Below are 21216 nucleotides of genomic sequence, written 5' to 3'. Positions count from 1 at the left end.
TTGAGGATTGGTCCTGTCTCGACTTTTCTGACTCGTTTTGAATTGCCTTTACTGCTTCAAAGTGGCTGCCTACGTGCATGCACAAACATGTCCTTAAAACAACCCTTAATGTTCGCTTTCAAAACTGCAACTCACCGAGTGGTTAGTGGTGTTCGTTGATTATTCAAAACAAATATATCGGCGCAATGTATGATTTCCAGCCATGTTATTTGCTATTGTGGAACTATTTTTTCAGATACCTCACAACCGCGTATAAACTTCATAAACTAGATGATTTAAGCCTGAAGCATAGACAGTAAAAGAAGGTCTCGCGGAAAGACTACAACCATATGTAAACAGCCCCCGTTTCCTTTTCCGGTGGCGCAGTAATATCAACGTGCAATGATTCTTCCAACAGAAATCAATGAGATTTTACAAAATACCAAAAAAAACACCGACAGAAACTGTATTTAGCTACGCTACTTGTTTTGGAACATCAACGAACACCACTAACCACTCGGTGAGTTGCACAGTTTTGAAAACGAACGTTAAGGGTTGCTTTAAGGACATGTTTGTGCATGCCCGTAGGCAGCCACTCTGAAGTAATCAAAAGTCAAAAGTTAATGTGCGTCAACCTTGTTTTGAGAAAAAATGGTTTTATTGGCGATTTAACTGAAAAGTACTAAACTACCCAAAATGCTAAAATGTAAAATGTAAAAGCCGGTAAAAGTAGAGCCTTTGATTGGTAGAGATCACCGTTGCCATGGAAATGTTTATGGCACTTTTCCTGCGTCTGTCGGTTCGTTTCTCGCTGGAATTGTCAAGTACGAGACAGGAGAACCAGATGCGGGAAGATGGTCGTTGTACGGTTGAACAGGTCAGGTCAAACAGGTAGGAATAAGCACGGATCAGTTGAGGAAGGCCAACGAACAGGAACACGCTGAATCGCAGACGAACTGACACTGAATGTCTGGAAACCTGTGCCTTAAGTACACACACACAGCAGCTGGTAACAAGGTGCAGGTGGCAGTGATTAGGAGCAATGAACAGGTGAGCTTCCTGATAGGTTAGAGTGTGAGTGTGAGGGGGGTGTGGCAACAGGCAGAGTGAGGTGGAATAATATCCAATTAGTGGAGCAGGGAGCAGACTCATGACAGGAATCAAGATGGATACCGAGGCTGTCAGAACCGATTTGTGGTCATCCAGAAAAAAAAAACAGTTTTTCTCATCTTAGAAGTTGAATTATTCAATAGAACGGTAGGAAGTTAGTCATCTTCTTGTGTGAGATTAAAATAGAAGCATGTTAAACTATTGTTAGATTGCAAATGTCGAAATGTGTAAGTTTCCTTTAAATTTCTTGGCTCACATATCAACCATAATTTGAAATTGGACATTAACACCACCCACCTCATCAAAAAGGCAACAAAAAGGCAAATCAGAGACTTTATTTCCTGAAACAACTGAAAAAGTTTCATGTTAACAGAACCCTTTTGGTGCTCTTCTACAAAGCAATCATTGAAAGCATCATCTCATCTTGAATCACCATCTGGTATGGGAGCTCTGACAGTCGCACCAAGAGGAAATTAAAGAGAGTTGTCACCAAACCCTCCAACATCACTTGTTGTGACCTTCCATCAGTACACTCTCTGTATGCTGAACGCAGCTTGAACCGTGCAACCAAGATCAGGGACGCCTCACATCCGAGCCATGATCTCTTCCAACTTCTGCCCTCTGGAAGACACTATAAATCTCTGAAGACTGGAACGACTCGCTTCAACAACAGCTTCTACCCTTCAGCAATCAGACTCCTGAACTCCTGAAGATTTGCAATTCTACTTGTTTATTTAAACGGACCGAACAAACAAAATACCACCAACATTGTTGTGTGGCAATTAAAGTTTCTATTCTATTCTATTCTATTCTAAAAGGCTCATGGGATGAGTAGTTCCTTCACTCGGAGATTAAAATATGTTTTATATGTTTTAAATTTTTCTGTTAGTTTTTTTTTGCTCGACCTGAGATGTTGTATGATTACGAGTCATGTCGTAGCTGGTCAGCCTAAAGCATGGTCTAAAACTCTTCATATACAGACTTTCCCAGACATTGACTGGAGAAATGAATGGGAAACTTACTTCCGGAAACGAAGTGCTCTTGGAGGAGGGGCGACTAGTTGAGCTCTATAACATTGGTTCCCAAAGACTGGGTCGCGACCCACGGGTAGCATAGCCTAGTGACAATTTATGTTGTGTAATACCTCTAGCTTATACCTTATATAGCTTAGGAAAGCTAACAGCTTTCTATTAGGATCTAGTTTGTTAACTACCACAGTCACGAGTTGGGTCGCGATAGTCTGTGATTTTTAAAAAGTGGGTCCCCAGAAAAGAAGTTTGGGAAACACTGCTCTATAAAGCCCGCCCGGACAATTTGATTGGTCGGAAAGTTTTCATACGGGAAGCTTGTCAATACGGAAGTCCAGATTGAATTCCTGACCTCAAATTTTATGGGCAAAAAACTGCATCAGCAACAACACTGTCCAATTCTGTTTTCTACATTTTAGAGCGGCAGTTGTTGAAACGTTCAACGTTTACTGGGATAGAGTTCCAATCCAACCGCCAACCCCAACAGTACTTCCAACAACTACCAATGTAGCCACTGGTAAGACGCTTCATTATTACAACTATGAAACCTGTTGCATAATACCCTACTGTCAAACTTTAGGTAATTCATAATAACTCATTGCTAGACTATGTTTATGGAAGTTTATCTAAGCTTTTGTATCTGATATAAAGAAAAAAACGGCCGCCAAGGTGTCCTGTTATTGAGAATGAGGAGATACGTCATGGTAGCTTGCTGTGACGTGATGATTTGGGAGGTTTCTGAGCCCGTCAGCCATGTTGATGGGATACTGATTTATGCTATACTACGAGAGCAAAAACGTTGGTTATCTTTAATAAAAAAAAAAAATTGTGTCTTTCTCTCAACAAAATCTTTCTAGAAATTCCAAGCACTACCATGGAACACACCACGGTTACTAGTGCACCAAGCACCACAATGGAACACACCACAGTTACTAGTGCACCAAGCACCACAATGGAACACACCACGGTTTCTAGCGCACCAAGCACCACAATGGAACACACCACGGTTACTAGCGCACCAAGCACCACCATGGAACTCTCCACGGTTATTAGCACAATGCCTTCAACAAATACAAGCCTTGAAATGTCCACCCTGACTCCAGAAGCAACCCCTACCACAACCAAAGTTCCATTGGTGTGCAACAACGAGGGTCTGCTGCAAGATGGAGTTTGCCTCTGCCCAGATGAGTGGACTGGTGTCAACTGCTCTATAGGTCAGTGGGTTCATGGAAACCTGCATGTGTACATAGTCAAAAAAATAACGCTCCAATTCTAACCAAAGTTTTGGCCAGTGAAAATCTGGCATGATCATTCTCTCATTAACATTTTTTCTGTCTTAATTCTTCTAATTTCCAGCTAACGTCTGTGAGAACGCCACGCTTAACCATTTCACTTTTCCAAAGACTGTAATTGGCTGGTCTGCATACTCTGAGCAGAAATGTGGGCCTGATACAATGAACCGTAAGGCAACTTTCCTTAGCTGTTTTTTTTTTTTAAATCTATTTTAAGTTGGACTGTCTGATACTGATTGCTTAATTTCCCAGCTGGTATCTCCAAAGCTACTGCAAGGTGCATGAATAGCACGGCGGGCCAAGTAGAGTTTGATGATCCTCAGGAGATAGACTGTGGACTTACCCTGGGTGATCTCCTGGCCAATGTTAGTACCTACTATATATACTGCAATGAGTAAGATGTGAATTTAGAAATCCATAATTGGAATGTTCAAAAACATTCAAAGGGGAAATTAAGTGTGATTAGCAGACATTCTTTACAACAGAGCACTTTAAAGAGCCATTAACATTTTTCTATATATTTTCTACTAAGTAACAGCTGATATAAAATAAACATACAAATATGATAAGTCTGTTTGCTTCTGGTGTTCCTGGAGGAAGTATAAGTATAGTATATATACTTTTTTGATCCCGTGAGGGAAATTTGGTCTCTGCATTTAACCCAATCGGTGAATTAGTGAAACACAAACAGCACACAGTGAACACACAGTGAGGTGAAGCACACACTAATCCCGGCACAGTAAGCTGCCTGCTACAACGGCGGCGCTCGGGGAACAGTGAGGGGTTTGGTGTCTTGCTCAAGGGCACTTCAGCCGCGGCCCACTGGTCAGGGCTCGAACCGGCAACCCTCCAGTTACAAGTCCAGAGTGCTAACCAGTGGGCCACGGCAGTTACGAACGTGGGCCACGGAATGATAGTTCATTATAAAATATATTGACTCTATTGCTCATATTTTGTTACCCTGGCACCAGATCTCTGGCCCTATCGATCAGCAGAAGGCTCAGCAGCTTGCCACCAGTACACAGATGCTGACCTCCAATCCAGCGAAACTGACATCATCAGCTATCAACTCCGCTGCAATGATTGTCAACCGCATCCTGGTTGAAGATACATTAAGCAACATCACTAAGGTAACACAATGCACAAACATCAGACATTAATTTATGTTTCCCAATCGGTGGTACGTATAACATAATAAAACATTGAAAAATAATAATAAAACAGTTGTAAAAATGAAACTTAAAGTCTTCCGTCATATTTCCCTAAGGGAACCTATAACATGTATTTTTAAGTTGGAGACTGGGTTATTGTGGGTTATTTACTGGGTTACTAAATTATCAGAATATTCACAGAAAAGGTAAACCATGGAGTGAGTAAGACATATAAGACTTATACTGTTTGTACTAATGCTCTTTTTAGGAGACAGCAACATCAGTTGTAACTACAGTCAGTCAGTTACTGTCCGCTGACCCGAACCAATACTCAGAAGCAACTGACAGCACAGTGGGGTAAACTTCACTTCATATCCTTGACATGTTTAGATCCGTAAGCAATTTTCTCAATGACAGTAAAAAAACTGAGGGCATGATTTACTTAGATCAAAGCTTTGGCAAATCAGGCCCTGAAAGTATATGAGTCTGTCTATGGAGCGAGAGAGAGAGAGAGAGAGAGTGAGAGAGAGAGAGAGAGAGAGAGAGAGAGAGAGAGAAAGAGAGAGAGAGAGAGAGAGGCCAGCATGCCGCAGGATTATTTTTTTCTTGTTGGCTTGTTATTATGTTGATGTGACTAAGGAACAGGGGGGGTTTCAAAGTGGAATGAAACATTTATGGCATTACTCCTTTAAATGTGGATTATTTGGGTTTGTTTCTATTTTATTTTGCCTTTTGTGAAAGACCATAGCTGAGCAGGTCTATGCACTTGGCTGTAGCAGAGATAATGTTTTCCAAATGTAATAACTGTCATAGTTGCTAATTGTTTGGTTTAAAAGATAACTAACAGTGTGCAATCATATTCAAGTACTCAGCTATCATTAATAGGTGTAAGAGAATATATGAAGTCATGTTGAAATTCTGATATACAGTGTTATTATTCATGTAAGTATTCATGAGGCGGTGCAGACTGGTAATGTTCCACTTTTTGCCTGTTTGTTTGTTTGTGTGTGTGTGTGTGTGTGTGTGTGTGTTTGTGTGTTTCTGGGTGTAGACTCGCAAAGTCCATAGATAACCTGTCGTTGAAGCCAATAGATGGGTTGATGTCACTAGTGGTCCAGCCCAAGCTGGTGATCCAAACCACACAAGTGAATAGTCACAAGTCACAAGGCATCCAATTCAGTGCTCTTTCAGGTGAGTGCCCGTTCAAACATGCTATTCCTGTAGCCCAATTACATGCCTGCAGGTAGGCCTGCTTTAAAAATAGGATGATAGGGAAAACATAATTCCAGGTAAGCATTCAATAATGAATACAGATAATATAATAATATAATAAATGTGAAGTGAGCGGAATTTAAGCATGGCTGTGACATTTTTTACAAATCAAAATGACATAATCCTAACAGCTGTTTTGAGTCAAGGCTATATGCTTAGCCTATTGAATAACTTGATGATAGAGAAAACAAACCATTTTGTGGAATGATGCATCATCATATGAAATTTGCAACGGTGTGACTCAAAAACAGTCTCTGGTGGCCTATAAGTGACATCACACTCTGTCTGCCACTCGTTGCTTGTCGCTGGTTATGTGTGGCATTCTGAGACGTTCTTTAATTCGGGACCATTATCGCTCGTTTCAATTTAGGACATTGCAGTTGGAATTGTCGTTTGCTTATTTAAAGTCTAAAGACAGTCCAAAGTAGCCTGGGCTATTCGAAGTGTCCGCTTATTGCACATCAGTTTTTACATCATTTTGAAGAGCCACTGCATACCTGTGTGTGTTGGCTCTTGTGTGTGAATCCGCGGAGTCATTTTATGCAAGCAAACCGCATACAGGGGGTCTTTATTGTTAAGGTCAGATATGTTAACACATCTTGCACTCGCTTAACCTCTTACCCGTGTAACCTACACTGATCCAGTTCTGCCAAAGCTATCCTCACTGGTAGCTTACAGTACAGTGCTGTGTGGGAGGGGGAGTGGCTAGCGGCGAAAGCCAATGTGTGCTTCTTTTACTGATATATTTAGCGATATCTTTTGCATTTCTTATTTAAACAACATCACATTTGGCACTGAATTTACTCATGCCCGCAGCAAGACACCTACCAGGTTTGAAATCAGTCTGACAAACGGTCAGCGAGATATGCGGGCCACAGACACACAGACAGACACACAGAGAGACACACAGACGCCTCTTGCTTTATAGATAGATGATGATAGGAGCTTGATAAATATTTGAACATATATGCAAAAAATCTTCACTGTCAAGTTCAATTGAGCATTTCACAGCACTACTGACAACAATGAAAACATTGTTGACTTTCATCTGACCTTGCAAAAAAACTTTATTCACTGTAGTTTTCAACCTTATATAACAAGGTATTATAAACGGGGTTATTACAACCTCATTTCCCCAAAAATTCCTCTAAAAAAATGGCCTCTAACGTTTTGCTAATGTCCTAATGTTTTTGGAATCAGGTCGATTAACTGCAGTCTGCAGAACTCTTATGGGAGTAGCAAAATCCTTGCAAACTAATATTGTGTGAATAAAGCCCCAAACACATAACAATGATAAATGTAGTAGTATAGAAATGTGTATGCAGAAATGTTAAGAAATGTGTAATCTTTTTGCACTCATTCAATGCCTATAACCAAATAGGAGCATCATCTAGTACCTTCACCGCAAACCGAATTCAAGTGAACAGCAATGCTTCCGAAATGACTCCGAGTGAAATCCCTTCTGAAGTTGAGATTTTCATAAAATGTCCCTCAGGTATGTGAAAATTCCACCAGCTGCATGTCTCATTTGAATTCTGTATGAGTATATCTAAACATCGAGTGAAAATATTGTCTCTTCTCTTTCACAGCTACACCAAACACAAATATTACTATTGGTTTTGCACTTTATGAAAATGATGTCTTCTTCCTGTCAAAGTCTTTCAAGCCTTCCTCTGGCACTAGTATGAGGGTGATCTCTGGAAGTATGGCTGGTGCTAAAGCAGAACACGTCGAACTAAACTTCAAGCCCATGGTACTCCTACTACCTAACATATGTTGAGCTCCGTAATTAAAATAATGCATGCTTCATCAGATCATGTTAACACAGATGATTTCTTGATAGATTGTTATAGACTGTTATTAAAACTCTTGTTTCCCTTCTGTCTACAGAATGTCTCCGATAAAGTCTTATATGACTTTGCATGTGTTTTCTGGGATAACAACATCAGTGACTGGAGTACTGAGGGCTGCAACAAACTCAGTACTAATCTCTCCGTTCTCAGGTGTCGCTGTAACCACACCACTAACTTTGCTGTGCTGATGGTTTGTATTTAAGCCAGACTGGTAGTTAACAATACCATTAACAATGCAGTTATTACAATGAAGTTATAATTGCAATAATTTTAAAGGTATTTTGTGTATTTTGCAAACAATTATCCAATGTAAGGGATAATGGGCACCAAGGTGTCTTGATATATGGAATTAGTCAAGGCGGAAGCAAAGAAGTCTACAACATGGAGTTTCTTCCTTGAAGTTCATTAAGTCCATATATCGGGACACCTCAATGGCTGTTATCCCGCTTATACCCTGACCAGAAAATAGTATATTACATAAAGTATGTTTGTTTGTTCGATAGTCTTTAAGGGATATTACAGGAGCTACAGCTGAAGCTCTGAATTGGATCAGCAAAGTGGGATGTGCATTGTCCATCCTGGGACTCAGCATTACACTTGTGTATCAGATTATGACCAGGTAAGAATGTTTCAAGCACAACAGAGAATGGTTCGGAGTAATTTGGGAAAAGCCCGTAAAAGTCCTGGCAGGAAGCATGCATAAGGATGTAGATCCAGGAATGCACTAATATTTTGTTCGTAGTCCAGTTGGCAACAATTATTAGTTAACACTAATTTGTAAACACTTCGGGAAAAGAATATTAAAAACTGGATATACCAAAAAACGTTCATGTAATCGTTTCCTGCAAGGACTTTTACAGGCTTTTCCCAAATCACGGAAGAAACGTCGACGCAGCAGTATAGTAGCAGATAATCAGGCAAGTCTTATTTAAATAAACTCCTGGTGCACTTACAAACTTTCTAATGCCTCGTTATTGGACTAAAGGTCATAGTTGTACTACTGCAGAAGTTTCGTACCATTCAGGGCATTATTAGTGGGGTAATTTGCGAGATAAAAGTTGGTTCCATCACGACTGCAGAACGTCATTAGTTTCTGACAGCGCTACTCGACCAGGGTTCGACCAAGGGAAAAAAGGTTCTGGGAGGGTTTGGCTCGGGGTCATGGTGCAAAGTACCCTAGGGTGAAATTACTCCGAACCATCGCTTTAACCCAGTCTTGTTGTTTACTGAGTTAAGCTATGCATAGTGTAGTGTGAAATGGTTTGCAATTTTATTACATGAATTAATACATACACACATTTGCATAACCTAACTCAGTCAAAACAACAGGATGAGACAGCAAATATTTGTTGGATGGAAACTAACGTGATTTTTTGTTTTTTTGTAGAAAGTCCAGAAGAAACGCCCCCACTGTCATCCTTGTGTGCCTCTGTTCCTCCATGATCATCTACAATTTGACCTTTGTGGTCGGCATTGCCAATCCAGAACCATCAAAATCAGAAAAAGGAGAGGATAATGGCCCAGACAATGGCACTTGCACTCTGGTCACAGTTTTGTTGCAGTACTTCCTGTTAGCCACCTTCTCTTTTAACACACTTTATGCTGCTGACTTGTTCATGCAGCTGAGACAATTTCACCAGCATAGCTATACAGGACGTCTCACCATCATTTATATGATATTAGGCTGGGGTAAGTCAGTAGTTCTTATTGCAATTTTTGTCCAGTTCACTCCTCTCATTTGACATTGTTGCCAAATGTGTCACTGTGAACGGTATCAGCCATGTTTTAAAAGCTGCGGAAAAAGCAGTGTAGAACTTTCCAAATACAGCGGGGAAAATAAGTATTGAACACGTCAACATTTTTCTCAGTAAGTATACTTCCAATGAGGCTACTTGCATGACATTTTCACCAGACATTAGTATTAACTCAGATAATCCACCCATATAAAAAAATCCAAACATTAAAGTCCATAGGTAGAGTTATGTGTAATAAAGTGGAATGACACAGGAAAAAAGTATTGAACACGCCTGCTGAAATTTCTTGTGGAAAAGCCTTTATTCGTAATGACAGCTTCAAGGCATTTCCTGTATGACGAAACGAACCAGTTACAGTATTCTGGTGTGATATTGGCCCATTCTTTTCAACAGATAGTCCTTTAATATTGAAGATTCCAGGGGTCCCTCTTGTGAATCCTGATCTTTAGTTAACTTCCAAAACTGTTCAATTGGATTGAAGTCAGGGCCTTGATTTCCTTTCTCTGAAACCAATTGAGAGTTTCCTTTGCTGAATGGTTTGGATCATTGTCCTGCTGGAAGGTCTAGCCATGTCTCATCCTCATCATCCTGGTGGATGGTCAAGATTCTCCCAGACCAAAATGACTCAATTCATCATTCCTTCAACTGTATAAAGTCTGCTAGTACCATGAGATGAAAAACAGCCCACACCATGATGCCACCACCTCCAAACCTCACTGTTGGTAGGGTATTTTTAAGGTGATGCACAGTGCCATTTCTCCTCCAAATATGGTGTGTAGTATGACATCTAAAAAGTTCAATTTTGCTCTCGCCTGACCAGAATACATTCTCTCAGTATTTCATAGGATTGTCCAAATGTTGTGTAGCAAACTTTCAACGAGCTTTGACATGTTTTTCTTCAGCAATAGAGTCATGCGGGATGAGCGTGCATAGAGGCCATGGCGGTGGAGTGCATTACCTATGATTTTCTCTGTAACAACTGTACCAAGTCTTTCTGGAGCTTTCTCCGAGTGGTCCTTGGCTCTTGGGCTACTCTTCTGACTATCCTTCTGACTTCCTGGTCAGAAATCTTGCAAGGAGATCCTGTGCATGGCCAGTGATGATGCAGTGATGTTCCTTCCACTTGCAGATAATGGCTCCAATACTGCTTGCTGGATGCTTCGGAGGTTTTGATGTGCATCTGTAACCAGTTCCATTGATATGTTTTGCAACAATACATATCAATCATATCATATCAATACATATCAATCATAACATATCATTTCTTGTTTGACACCTTGGTAACAAAAAAACTTTTTATAGCCCACCAGTATGTACTAACCCAGCTTATATCAATTTGCACAGATAGAGGGATCATTTCTCTAACTACTTATAGATTCCAGTTTGTTCCTTGCCATTTCTTGCCTTTGAGTACTGCTTTTTCTTAGCGTGTTCAATACTTTTTCCCTGTGCCATTCCACTTTTTTACTCATAACTCTACTTTTAGGCATTAATGTTTGGGTTTTTATATATGTGTGGATTACCTAAGTTAATACTAATGTCCAGTGAAAATTTCATGCGAATAGCCTCACTGGAAGTATACTTACTGAAAAAAATATTGACGTGTTCAATACTTATTTTCCCCGCTGTATATCACCCCGTTATGAATATCAATGCCTGGTCATAGGGCAGCATAGTGACCATGGTTCATAACTGAATGGGAATTACTGTATTGTCATGGGAATTATTAATGTTGACATAAATATGCAATGTCATTTCGACATTGGCTGTTATACAGACTACTTACAGGATATTCCATTCCATGTCTTGATATGTCTTGTGTCAGAGGGTCCATCATTTATTAGCCTAACGTGGTATTTTATTTCTTTTTACAGGATTCCCTGCTGTCATGGTGGCCATATCTCTGGGAGTGTCCTACAGAGTGGATGACCCACTGAACTATCGGCAAGACAAAGTGTGAGTAAACTGTATTGGCACTTTTTTACAACAATATTCCATGCCTACATCTTACATCTAGTGATGCTTTTCCATAACTATTTATCAAGCCAAGAAATTGGCCTGTTGAAGATTAATCTTACCACACCAACCCCTGCAGTTCTTTTTTGTTTCTTAACATGTGCTTATCTTTACTGTAATTTCTTAGATGTTGGCTAGCTGCTACAGATGACAAGGAGAAGTTTGACTTCAAGAAGCCAATGCTGTGGGGATTTCTGGTGCCTATGTCAGCAATGCTCCTTTTCAATGCATATGTACTAATGTACTTTGCATATACATCCAGACAGTCCACTGTAAACAGGTAAAGGAGATTAAACTGATCGCCATGGATATGTGCATGTTTGTGTGAAAGCCGTGACTGCATTGCTTTGGTGCTGCTTAAGCATGAGTCTGAATCTAGCAAAACAAAGACAGGAATTCTGAAAAAGAGCTATCCTGAGTTTTCCTGGGTTTCTGTAAATACTAATTTGGTAACTACTGTGGTATAGCTTACTGTACATAAGCTATATAACACTTTTACTTGGCTATTTGTAAAGGCTATATAAACACAATAACACACCAGGTAAATGTCCAGAAAAGCCAGTGCTGCCGGCGTGTTTTCATTTAAATATGGATATTGCATTGCATTGGTTCCGCAAACATTTTGTTTTAAGAATTGGGGTTATGTTATACAAGCATATGGGGAGATGTGATGTATCATTTATGTCCTGCACACATTCCCATCTCCAGTTTTAAGCAGAATGCTGCTTTGAAGAAGAAACTTCTGAGTAACTTCTCTCTGGGAATTGTGCTGGGACTGTCCTGGGTGTTGGGATACCTGGTCCTTGCCTTTTCTTATTCAGATGGACTTAACATCTTCCTCAACTTTGCTTTCTGTCTGCTGGTCTCCACACAGGTGAAATCAAACATGCTACCTAAAGAAAAAACTACAGTACTCAATGCAATAAAAAACAAAGACATTACATATTTCTCTGTTCCCTCCTATGTTTATATATTTATCTCCATCTGTTTACATCTGCTTTCTGTCTGTCTATCTTTCTACACAGGGTGTGCAGATTTTCATTTTGTTCACGGCAAGGGCAAGACTTTTCAGGAAGGCCACATCACGTGCTATGAAGTCCATCTCAGGAATCTCGATGAACAGAACCTCAAAACGGAAGGGCAGTCTCAACACAGACACAGATGGAAATGGAGTAACAAGCAGTTCATACGGGATGTTCACCGGAACTAGTGAAGCACGCATGTGAATCTTCTCTGTTTCTCTATTTCAAGTGAAATGGGGGAGCATGTTTACATCATTTTGTAGGTACAAATACAAACAATTATCTTTCTGTGGACGTGTTTATGATAGAACTAAACACCTTTGATATTTTGAGCACACCCTTTATCTCCTTTTTATCTTTATGTGACAATACTGTACATCATTATGAAATAAAAAGGTCAAATCGAAACACAGTTGATTTTCTACTTTCTCTTTCTTCAGCAAGACTGTATCATTATTGTTTTATTATTGCCTTTCCCCTTTTTTCCATTGCTTTTTTATTCGGCTATTGATTGAATTGATATTTTTGTGTATTATAACTATTCTCCTTATTATATTTGACCTACATTCTAATCTGTTCCCTGTTCAATTTTAAATATTATTATGTTGTTTTGTATTTATGTGTCGCTTTGGACAAAGGCGTCTGCTAAATCCATAACCATAACCATAACCATAATATTTGCCTTTCAAATGTACTTGAGTAAAGTCATGAGTACTCCCCAAAAATGATACTCGAGTAAAGTACAGATCCCTCAAAATTGTACTCAAGTACTGTACTCAAGTAAATGTACTCCATTACTGTCCGGCTCTGTGTAATAATAAGGTCAAATCGAAACACAGTTGATTTTCTACTTTCTCTTTCTTCAGCAAGACTGTATCATTATTGTTTTATTATTGCCTTTCCCCTTTTTTCCGGGCCTGGGATCAAGCCTAGTAAGCTTTCTCATAATAAAGCCTAGCCCACAGTAGAACAAAAACAATGGTGTTGCAGTAAAGACAGAGAGTGGTTGGGCTGGGTGTGTGGAGCGGCGGTAACGTCATTTCTTGACAATCGCTCGACCCGGATTCAGTTCCCGAACCCACCGATGCGAGTTTGTGTTGCTTTGGATAAAAGCATCTGCTAAATTCCAATTTTTTCCCTTAATAACCTTATCATTCCAAAAAGTGTTGGTTGGGGAACTTGCCTGGCAACAAGTCGGCCTGTAGATTTATGTTTATGGCATTTATGTTTAAGACACCTTTTTATGGCATTTATGGCATTTATGTTTAAGACACCTTTGTCCACAGCAATTCATGAGCTTGTTTTCGTATGACTTCACAAAGGGTGCTCTTACGCCAGATGGAGGGCAGGTGGCTTCTGAGGTGCAATCAAAAACACAGTAGCCTACTGCCAACCAACCAACATGACTTTGTGACAGAGGCTACATGCTCATAGAAATTTCGTTGGTCATCATTTGCTGTTTTAGCTGGAGTCAGTAAATATAAGCTCTCATCTCATGATGAGATCCAAGTCCCCTGTATGGTGTGCACCAGCATCTTTTTTGTCCACATGCCCTTGTGAGGGTCCATGGAGAAGGAAAAAAATAAATTAATGAAAACTTTAATCTGCATTTTCTAATACTCATTGCTCATTATATAATGATGTTCTATTTTTTTCTGATTGCATCATTGATTACCACTCAAAGGGAATACATGCCCAGAGTAGTTGTTCACACCTGACCGAATATGACCCTGCTTCTGACACTGCTGCTGTTGCTGCACCTGGCATATATTTAGCCTTGGACCTCTGATAAGGACAGAATGAAAGAGAAAGTGGCATGATGCTCGATGTGTGATAAGTACAATGAACTGGGTTTTACAGACTCCGGGTGCAAACTTATCATCCACAGATGCAGGATAGGGTCACCAGCAGACATGTGGACTCAAGTCATATGACTTGGACTCGAGTCATGATTTTAATGACTTCAGACTTGACTTGATAAAATTTGGCATGACTTGCAACTCAACTTGGACTTGAATACTATTCACTCGAGACTTGACTCGGACTTTGCCTCTTTGACTTGTGATAACTTGACATGTCTCGAGTCAAAAACTAAATTTCCTGATCGTGAACCAGTCACCCCAGAGACGCTTTCACTTCCGCAACTAAAAAAAAGAATAATAGCGGAGACAAGCGGGCAGAGCACAGTGTTCAGTGCTGCCGCTACACCTACATGCATTATGCACTGTAGCCTACTGTAGGTGTGTAGGGCACCAAGAGACAGAGGAAGGACCAACATATAGGCAACTAGATGTGCCGCAAAGCGATACAAAATATGACCGCCGCCCAGTCCAGCACATTTTTTTCCACAAAAATAAATCACGCTGAAAGGCCTATATGATTCTAACTGTCTCACTAAATTGCATTATCCACACTCAATTCTCACTGGTATCTGCTAGACAACAAGTACCAAAACATGATTAGTTCATAGATTTCACATGTAAAATTAATTTTATACAACCCCACCCCCATCTTGCCTGTTCATAATTCTGAGAAATTCTTGTGTGCATGTGTGCGTGTACATGTTTATGTTTATGTGTGTGTGTGTGTGTGTGTGTGTGTGTGTGTGTGTGTGTGTGTGTGTGTGTGTGTGCGTGCTTGTGTGTGTGCCTGCGTATGTGCCTGTGTTTGTGCATGTGCATGCATGCGTACATATGTCTACTGTGTGAGTATGTGTCATACGTATGATTACTGTGAATGTATGTGTGTGCGTGTGTATCTGTCTATGCAATTGTGTGCACATGGAATGGGTTAAGATGACCTCTGGAGGCAAACATACGGAAAAAATTGGTCATCCTAGGCCCTACGGTTCTCAAGATATTCACAGAAAACTGTGTCTGCCCTACCCTCCTTTCGGGGGGTCCAGTCCAGCGGGGGGGCTACAGATCTAAACGAAAAACGATTGTTCCATGCTATCCATGTAGGGTTACATGCCCACCAAGTTTCGTGTACCCCGGTATTTCAGTGTCCCGGGAATCCTTGTTGGTGTAGGGTCACTAAATGTACACATAAATTATTTTATTGTAAGGCCCCCCATGAACGAAAGTTCACAAAACGTGGCAGGCATTCGGAGGGTGTCATAATGATCCTACACTTTCAATTTCGTGCAGTTTTGACCATGTCAGCCAGAGATATTGTGATGAAAACACCTAATTTTTTGCTTTTTAATTTTTAACTAGGTGGCGCTATAGATGAAATAAGTGGTAATGGGATGGGTTGACATGCCCACTTTAAGACCAACATACAAAAAAAAGGTGGACCTCCTAGGCCCTACGGTTCTCGAGATATTCACAGAAAACTGTCTCCGGCCACCTACAGGCCAGTTGGTGTATAGTAACATAAATTAATTTATTGTGTGGCCCCCCATGAGCGGAATTCCACGAAACTTGGCATGCATTCAGAGGGTGTCATAATGATCCTACACTTTCACTTTACACAATTTCGTGCAGTTTTGACTATGTTAGGTCACAGATACCTGCGATTACAACACCTAATTTTTAGTTTTTTGTGTTTAACTAGGTGACGCTATACATGAAATGAGTGGTTATGGAATGGGTTGACATGGCCCCTTGAGATCAACATACAAAAAAAAAAATGGTCCACCTAAACCCTACGGTTCTCGAGATATTCACAGAAAACTGTGTCTGCCCTACCCTCCTTTCGGGGGTCCAGACCAGTGGGGGGGCTACAGATCAAAACGAAAAACGATGGTTCCATGCTATCCATGTGAAAAAGTTTGAGAAACACTAATGTACAGTATATGCATATGTGTATGTATACGGTAGGCTAAAGCAACCGGCCTTAAAATTGATGAAAACATGTGCCTTGCCTGCATGACAGTTACCCCTAGATGCAGTGTTTGACACACTGCCTGCCTTTAAAAATATAGACTAATTATCTTTCAGGGGATGTGTGTTTATGATAAGAACTGAACATCTTTGAGTTCACCCTTTATGACAGTTTTATCTCAATGTGACAATACATCCACGTGATGTAATCAGATATCAACACAATGTATGTTCTACTTTCAGATTCTTTTGCAGGACTTTATCAGTTCAAGCCTGAAGCCTAGTAAACTTTGCCATAAAGTGCAGATTGTACAATTAAAAAGCTGACATCAGGTCTTCTTCACCTGCAGTGATGGTAGGATGTCATAATTCCATAAATGGTAAGATAAGATAAAATAAGAAATACTTTATTCATTTCCAGGAAATCAGGTGAAAACTGACTCCAGCAGAGTGACACTCACAGCTGTGCACACATTGTCACATTTTTATCTTTATGTGATAATAAATCTTTATATAATGAAGTCAATTCAAAACTGACTGGATTTCTACTCTCACTTTCTTCAGCTAGACTATATTGGATCAAGTACACTTAGCCTACATTAGGCATAATAATAATAGTTATGATAACAACAATATTACCAAAAAGTTTATCAAAATAGATTTCATACTAATAAAAACATTTTAATTAATTAAGTGTAAGGTGAACAGATGAGTGTGTTAAAGATTTCTTGAAAAGCACAAAACTATCACAGGAACATATACATTCTGTAACTCATTCCATGAGGAATCACAGAAGAAAAGAGTCTTCTTTAGCACTAATAGATGGTCAACAGTAGACGCTCATCAGAGGACCGCAATGGTCATGAGAGGACGTGGAACTGGATCATGGGATTGAGATAGCAAGATGTAGATCTTACAGGACGTTGCGAGGGAATTTAATTTAAATCAATGAAGAGTAACAAACAGGTTTTCTTTGGCAGATTAAAGACCAAACGTGCTGCTGCAATTTGAATCATCTGTAATGGTTTCCCTACATGCATTGCAATAGTCCAGTTTGGAAAGAACCATGGTCTGCACAAGCAGTTGTGTGGCTTATTGTTTTAAATGAGGTCTGATCTTCCTAATATTGAATAGGATAAACCAACATGATGTTGTGACTGAGGCTACATGCTCATAGAAATGTAGTTAGTCATCATTTGTGACACCCTGGGGTCAGCGAAGATGAGCCAAGATGGATACTGATTTGTTGGGGAAAGCTCAGTTTTGGAGAAATTAAGCTGAAAGTGTTCATCTTATATGTACATCCAGACTGAAATATCCCTGAGGCATGCAGAAATCCAGGTCATCAGGTGGGAAGGACAAGTAAAGATGAGATCTATCCGCATAACAGTGAAACAAACCTGTGTAAGCGAATAATCTCAACCAAGGAAGTGGTGTAAATAGATAAGGGGCCTTAGTAGCCTACTGATCACTGCGGAATACCTGTGTTGAGGTTATGAGACTTTGATACCTGACCTTTGCCAAGACACGCCGAATGAACGTCCTTTGAGGTAGGATGCAAACCAATTAAGAGCTTACCCAGATATTCTGAGCTCAATTTATGTAGAAAGGAGAATAAATTAATGAATGTCATGGTTCAATGTGTCAGAGGCTTCAGGTAAATCAAGTAAAATTAAAACTGATGACTGGCTGAGGCCTTCAATGCTTCTGTCACAGACAAAAGTTCCGGTAGAATGACCGTTTGTGAAACCAGACTGCTTAGGGTCTAAGAGGTTACTCTGAGAAAGGTAATCAGAATCTTGCTTGAACACCACTTTCTCAAGCAGCTTTGACAAGAATGGAAGAAGGTTTATAAGTCTTCTCATCAGCTGAATTGAATGTACTTTTATTTAGCAAATAAGGTGTACAGTAAGCGTTTCTTGTTTGAAAGAAAAAAGAACTTCTCCAGAACTGAGTGATGCATTAATAAAATGCTTGACCACCGGCAAAAGAGCATGTGTGATGGATTGCACAGGAGTGGATAGGATAGGTAATGTGGAGGTGAAGCCATCTTAAGTCAAAGCGGTTCTAAGGCCTGGGACTGGGAAGAAGATCCCCTCTCTGCTAACACAGATGAAACATTACATCTTTCTTGCAGTGACATTCTCAAACCTGTCTGAAACATTGTCCTCATGATGAAATCCAAATCTCTATGGTGTGCACCAGAAACATCTTTTTCAATTTAACCCAGTCAAGTCATCTTGTTGTGTTTACTGAGTTAAGCTATGCATAGTGTAGTGTGAAATGTATTGCAATTTTAATACACACACATTTGCATAACCTAACTCAGTCAAAACAACAGGATGAGTCAGCAAATATTTGTTGGATGGAAACTAATGTGAAGCCAGTGCTGCCGTGTTTTCGTTTAAATATGGATATTGCATTGCATTCCGCATTTTTTTTAAGAATTGGGCTTATGTTATACAAGCATATGGGGAGACGTGATGTACAGTATAATTTATGTCCTCCACACATTCCCATCTCCAGATCTAAGCAGAATGCTGCTTTGAAGAAGAAACGTCTGAGTAACTTCTCTCTGGGAATTGTGCTGGGACTGTCCTGGCTGCTGGGATACCTGGTCCTTGCCTCCTCTTCCTCAGATGGACTTAACATCTTCCTCAACTTTGCTTTCTGTCTGCTGGTCTCCACGCAGGTGAAATAAAACATGCTACCTATAGAACAAACTACTCAATACAATAAAAATCAAAGATATTACATATTTCTCTGTGCCCTAATGTATTTATCTCCTATATCTATACCTATATTTATCTATTTACATCTGCTTATCTTTCTACACATGGTGTGCAGATTTTCATTTTGTTTACATTTTGTCAAGACTTTTCAGGAAGGTCACATCACATGCTATGAAGTCCATCTCAGGAATCTCGATGAACAGAACCTCAAAACAGAAGGGCAGTCTCAACACAGACACAGATGGAAATGGAAACAATCAGTTCATACGGGATGTTCACCGGAACTATAGTGAAACACACATGTGAATCTTCTCTGTTTCTCTATTTCAAGTGAAATGGGGGAGCATGTTTATATAATTTTGTAGGTACAAATACAAACAATTATCTTTCTGTGGACGTGTTTATGATAGAACTAAACACCTTTGATATTATGAGCACACCCTTTATCTCCTTTTTATCTTTATGTGACAATACTGTACATCATTATGTAATAATAAGGTCAAATCGAAACACAGTTGATTTTCTACTTTCTCTTTCTTCAGCAAGACTGTATCGGATCAAGCCTAGTAAGCTTTCTCATAATAAAGCCTAGCCCACAGTGGAACAAAAACAATGGTGTTGCAGTAAAGATAGAGATTGGTTGGGCTGGGTGTGTGGAGCGGCGGTAATGTCACTGCTTGACAATCGCTCACCCGGATTCAGTTCCTGAACCCACTGATGCGAGTTTGTGTTGCTTTGGATAAAAGCATCTGCTACATTCCAATTTTCCCCTTAATAACTTTATAATTCCAAAAAGCGTTGGAAGTGTTGGGGAACTTGCCTGGCAACAAGTCGGCCTGTAGATTTATGTTTATGCCATTTATGTTTGAGACACCTTTTTATGGCATTTATGGCATTTATATTTAAGACACCTTTGTTCACAGCAATTCATGAGCTTGTTTTCATATGACTTCACAAAGGGTGCTCCTTTTCTAGCTACTGTAGGTGGTCCATGTTAGATGCAGTGTTTGACACACTGCCTGCCTCTAAAAATATAGACTAATTATCTTTCAGGGGATGTGTGTTTGATAAGAACTGAACACCTTTGAGTTCACCCTTTATGACAGTTTTATCTCAATGTGACAATACATCCACGTGATATAATCAGATATCAACACAATATTCTACTTTCAGATTATTTTGCAGGACTTTATCAGTTCAAGCCTGAAGCCTAGTAAACTTTGCCATAAAGTGCAGATTGTACAATTAACTGACATCAGGTCTTCACCTGCAGTGATGGCAGGATGTCATAATTCCATAAATGGTAAGATAAGATAAAATAAGAAATACTTTATTCATTTCCAGAAAACCAGGTGAAAACTGACTTCAGTAGAGTGACACTCACAGCTGTGCACACACCTTTGCACACACACACAGAGATCTGTCAACAGAGGGATCCCAAAGCATGTGAAGACTTTTGCTTGAGTTCTACTGAAGATCAGGTCATCTAAACAAAACATTTCTGAACTGAGGCTATGTTTCTTTAGCTCAAAGGTCCAGGCCTATGTTCTTCCTCTCTCTCTCTCTCTCTCTCTCTCTCTCTCTCTCTCTCTCTCTCACACACACACACACACACATACACAAACAAACACACACTCACACACACACACACACATGCATGCTCACACATTCAGTTTCTTTGTCCTTTCTGTTTTGTATATGGCCTCAGACATCCTAACAATAAATCTATAATTGACCCACCAAAAGCATCAAGCAGTTTAATAAATGCCCTTCTTCACATGGCTGGCAGAGAAAACTTTAATAGGGGGAGGGGAGGGGGTTTAGGTGGGGCATTGAATAAGCATTGGCTTGTTTTGTTCCTCCCTTGTCTGAGGTCTCTGGCCCAGGGGGACGATTTGTGTCTTCTCTTGTGTTTGCACCCTGGTGTGTGTGCAGTCTGCTGTTTGCACTTGATCTTTTTCTTTCACGCCTTTCCTTCCTCTCTAGACACTGACCTCACCGTCTGAAGTGCTCTACGTTGACCTCAGACACCCTTCCGCTACGCTGGAAAAGTCAACCCAGCTCACCCAAGTTCACTGGAAAGTCACATGTAAGATGACTACTAGGCAAGCTTCGGGCAGACAGGGAGATACTTCTGCCAACCACTGGAGGGCACCAGTGAACCATTGGATTATTTAACC

The 21216-nt window shown here is 40.1% G+C and overlaps 1 protein-coding gene across 1 annotated transcript in view; it reads left to right on the top strand.

Annotated features, from left to right (window-relative positions):
- Window positions 1-12865, top strand: part of LOC143142518 (adhesion G-protein coupled receptor G7-like) — a 28400-nt gene extending 15535 nt beyond the window's left edge. Inside the window, exons 5-20 of the mRNA XM_076303455.1 lie at window positions 2537-2634; window positions 2975-3331; window positions 3474-3578; window positions 3662-3774; window positions 4381-4539; window positions 4829-4917; window positions 5612-5751; window positions 7214-7327; window positions 7422-7585; window positions 7723-7875; window positions 8189-8304; window positions 9073-9374; window positions 11314-11395; window positions 11583-11735; window positions 12164-12329; window positions 12481-12865. Of these exons, the coding sequence (XP_076159570.1) occupies window positions 2537-2634; window positions 2975-3331; window positions 3474-3578; window positions 3662-3774; window positions 4381-4539; window positions 4829-4917; window positions 5612-5751; window positions 7214-7327; window positions 7422-7585; window positions 7723-7875; window positions 8189-8304; window positions 9073-9374; window positions 11314-11395; window positions 11583-11735; window positions 12164-12329; window positions 12481-12681 (2512 nt within the window). The 3' untranslated portion in view covers window positions 12682-12865. The remainder of the gene's footprint in view (window positions 1-2536; window positions 2635-2974; window positions 3332-3473; window positions 3579-3661; window positions 3775-4380; window positions 4540-4828; window positions 4918-5611; window positions 5752-7213; window positions 7328-7421; window positions 7586-7722; window positions 7876-8188; window positions 8305-9072; window positions 9375-11313; window positions 11396-11582; window positions 11736-12163; window positions 12330-12480) is intronic.
- The last annotated feature ends 8351 nt before the right edge of the window (window positions 12866-21216 follow it).

This window comes from Alosa pseudoharengus, unplaced genomic scaffold, assembly GCF_046254945.1.
Source record: "Alosa pseudoharengus isolate Yale_2024_CS ecotype anadromous, Long Island Sound unplaced genomic scaffold, YU_APseudo_1.1 YU_APseudo_1.1_scf_24, whole genome shotgun sequence".
Taxonomy (NCBI): Eukaryota; Metazoa; Chordata; class Actinopteri; order Clupeiformes; family Clupeidae; genus Alosa; species Alosa pseudoharengus.
Note: the sequence above shows the minus strand (reverse complement) of the source record. Positions and strands in the feature narration are given on the sequence as shown.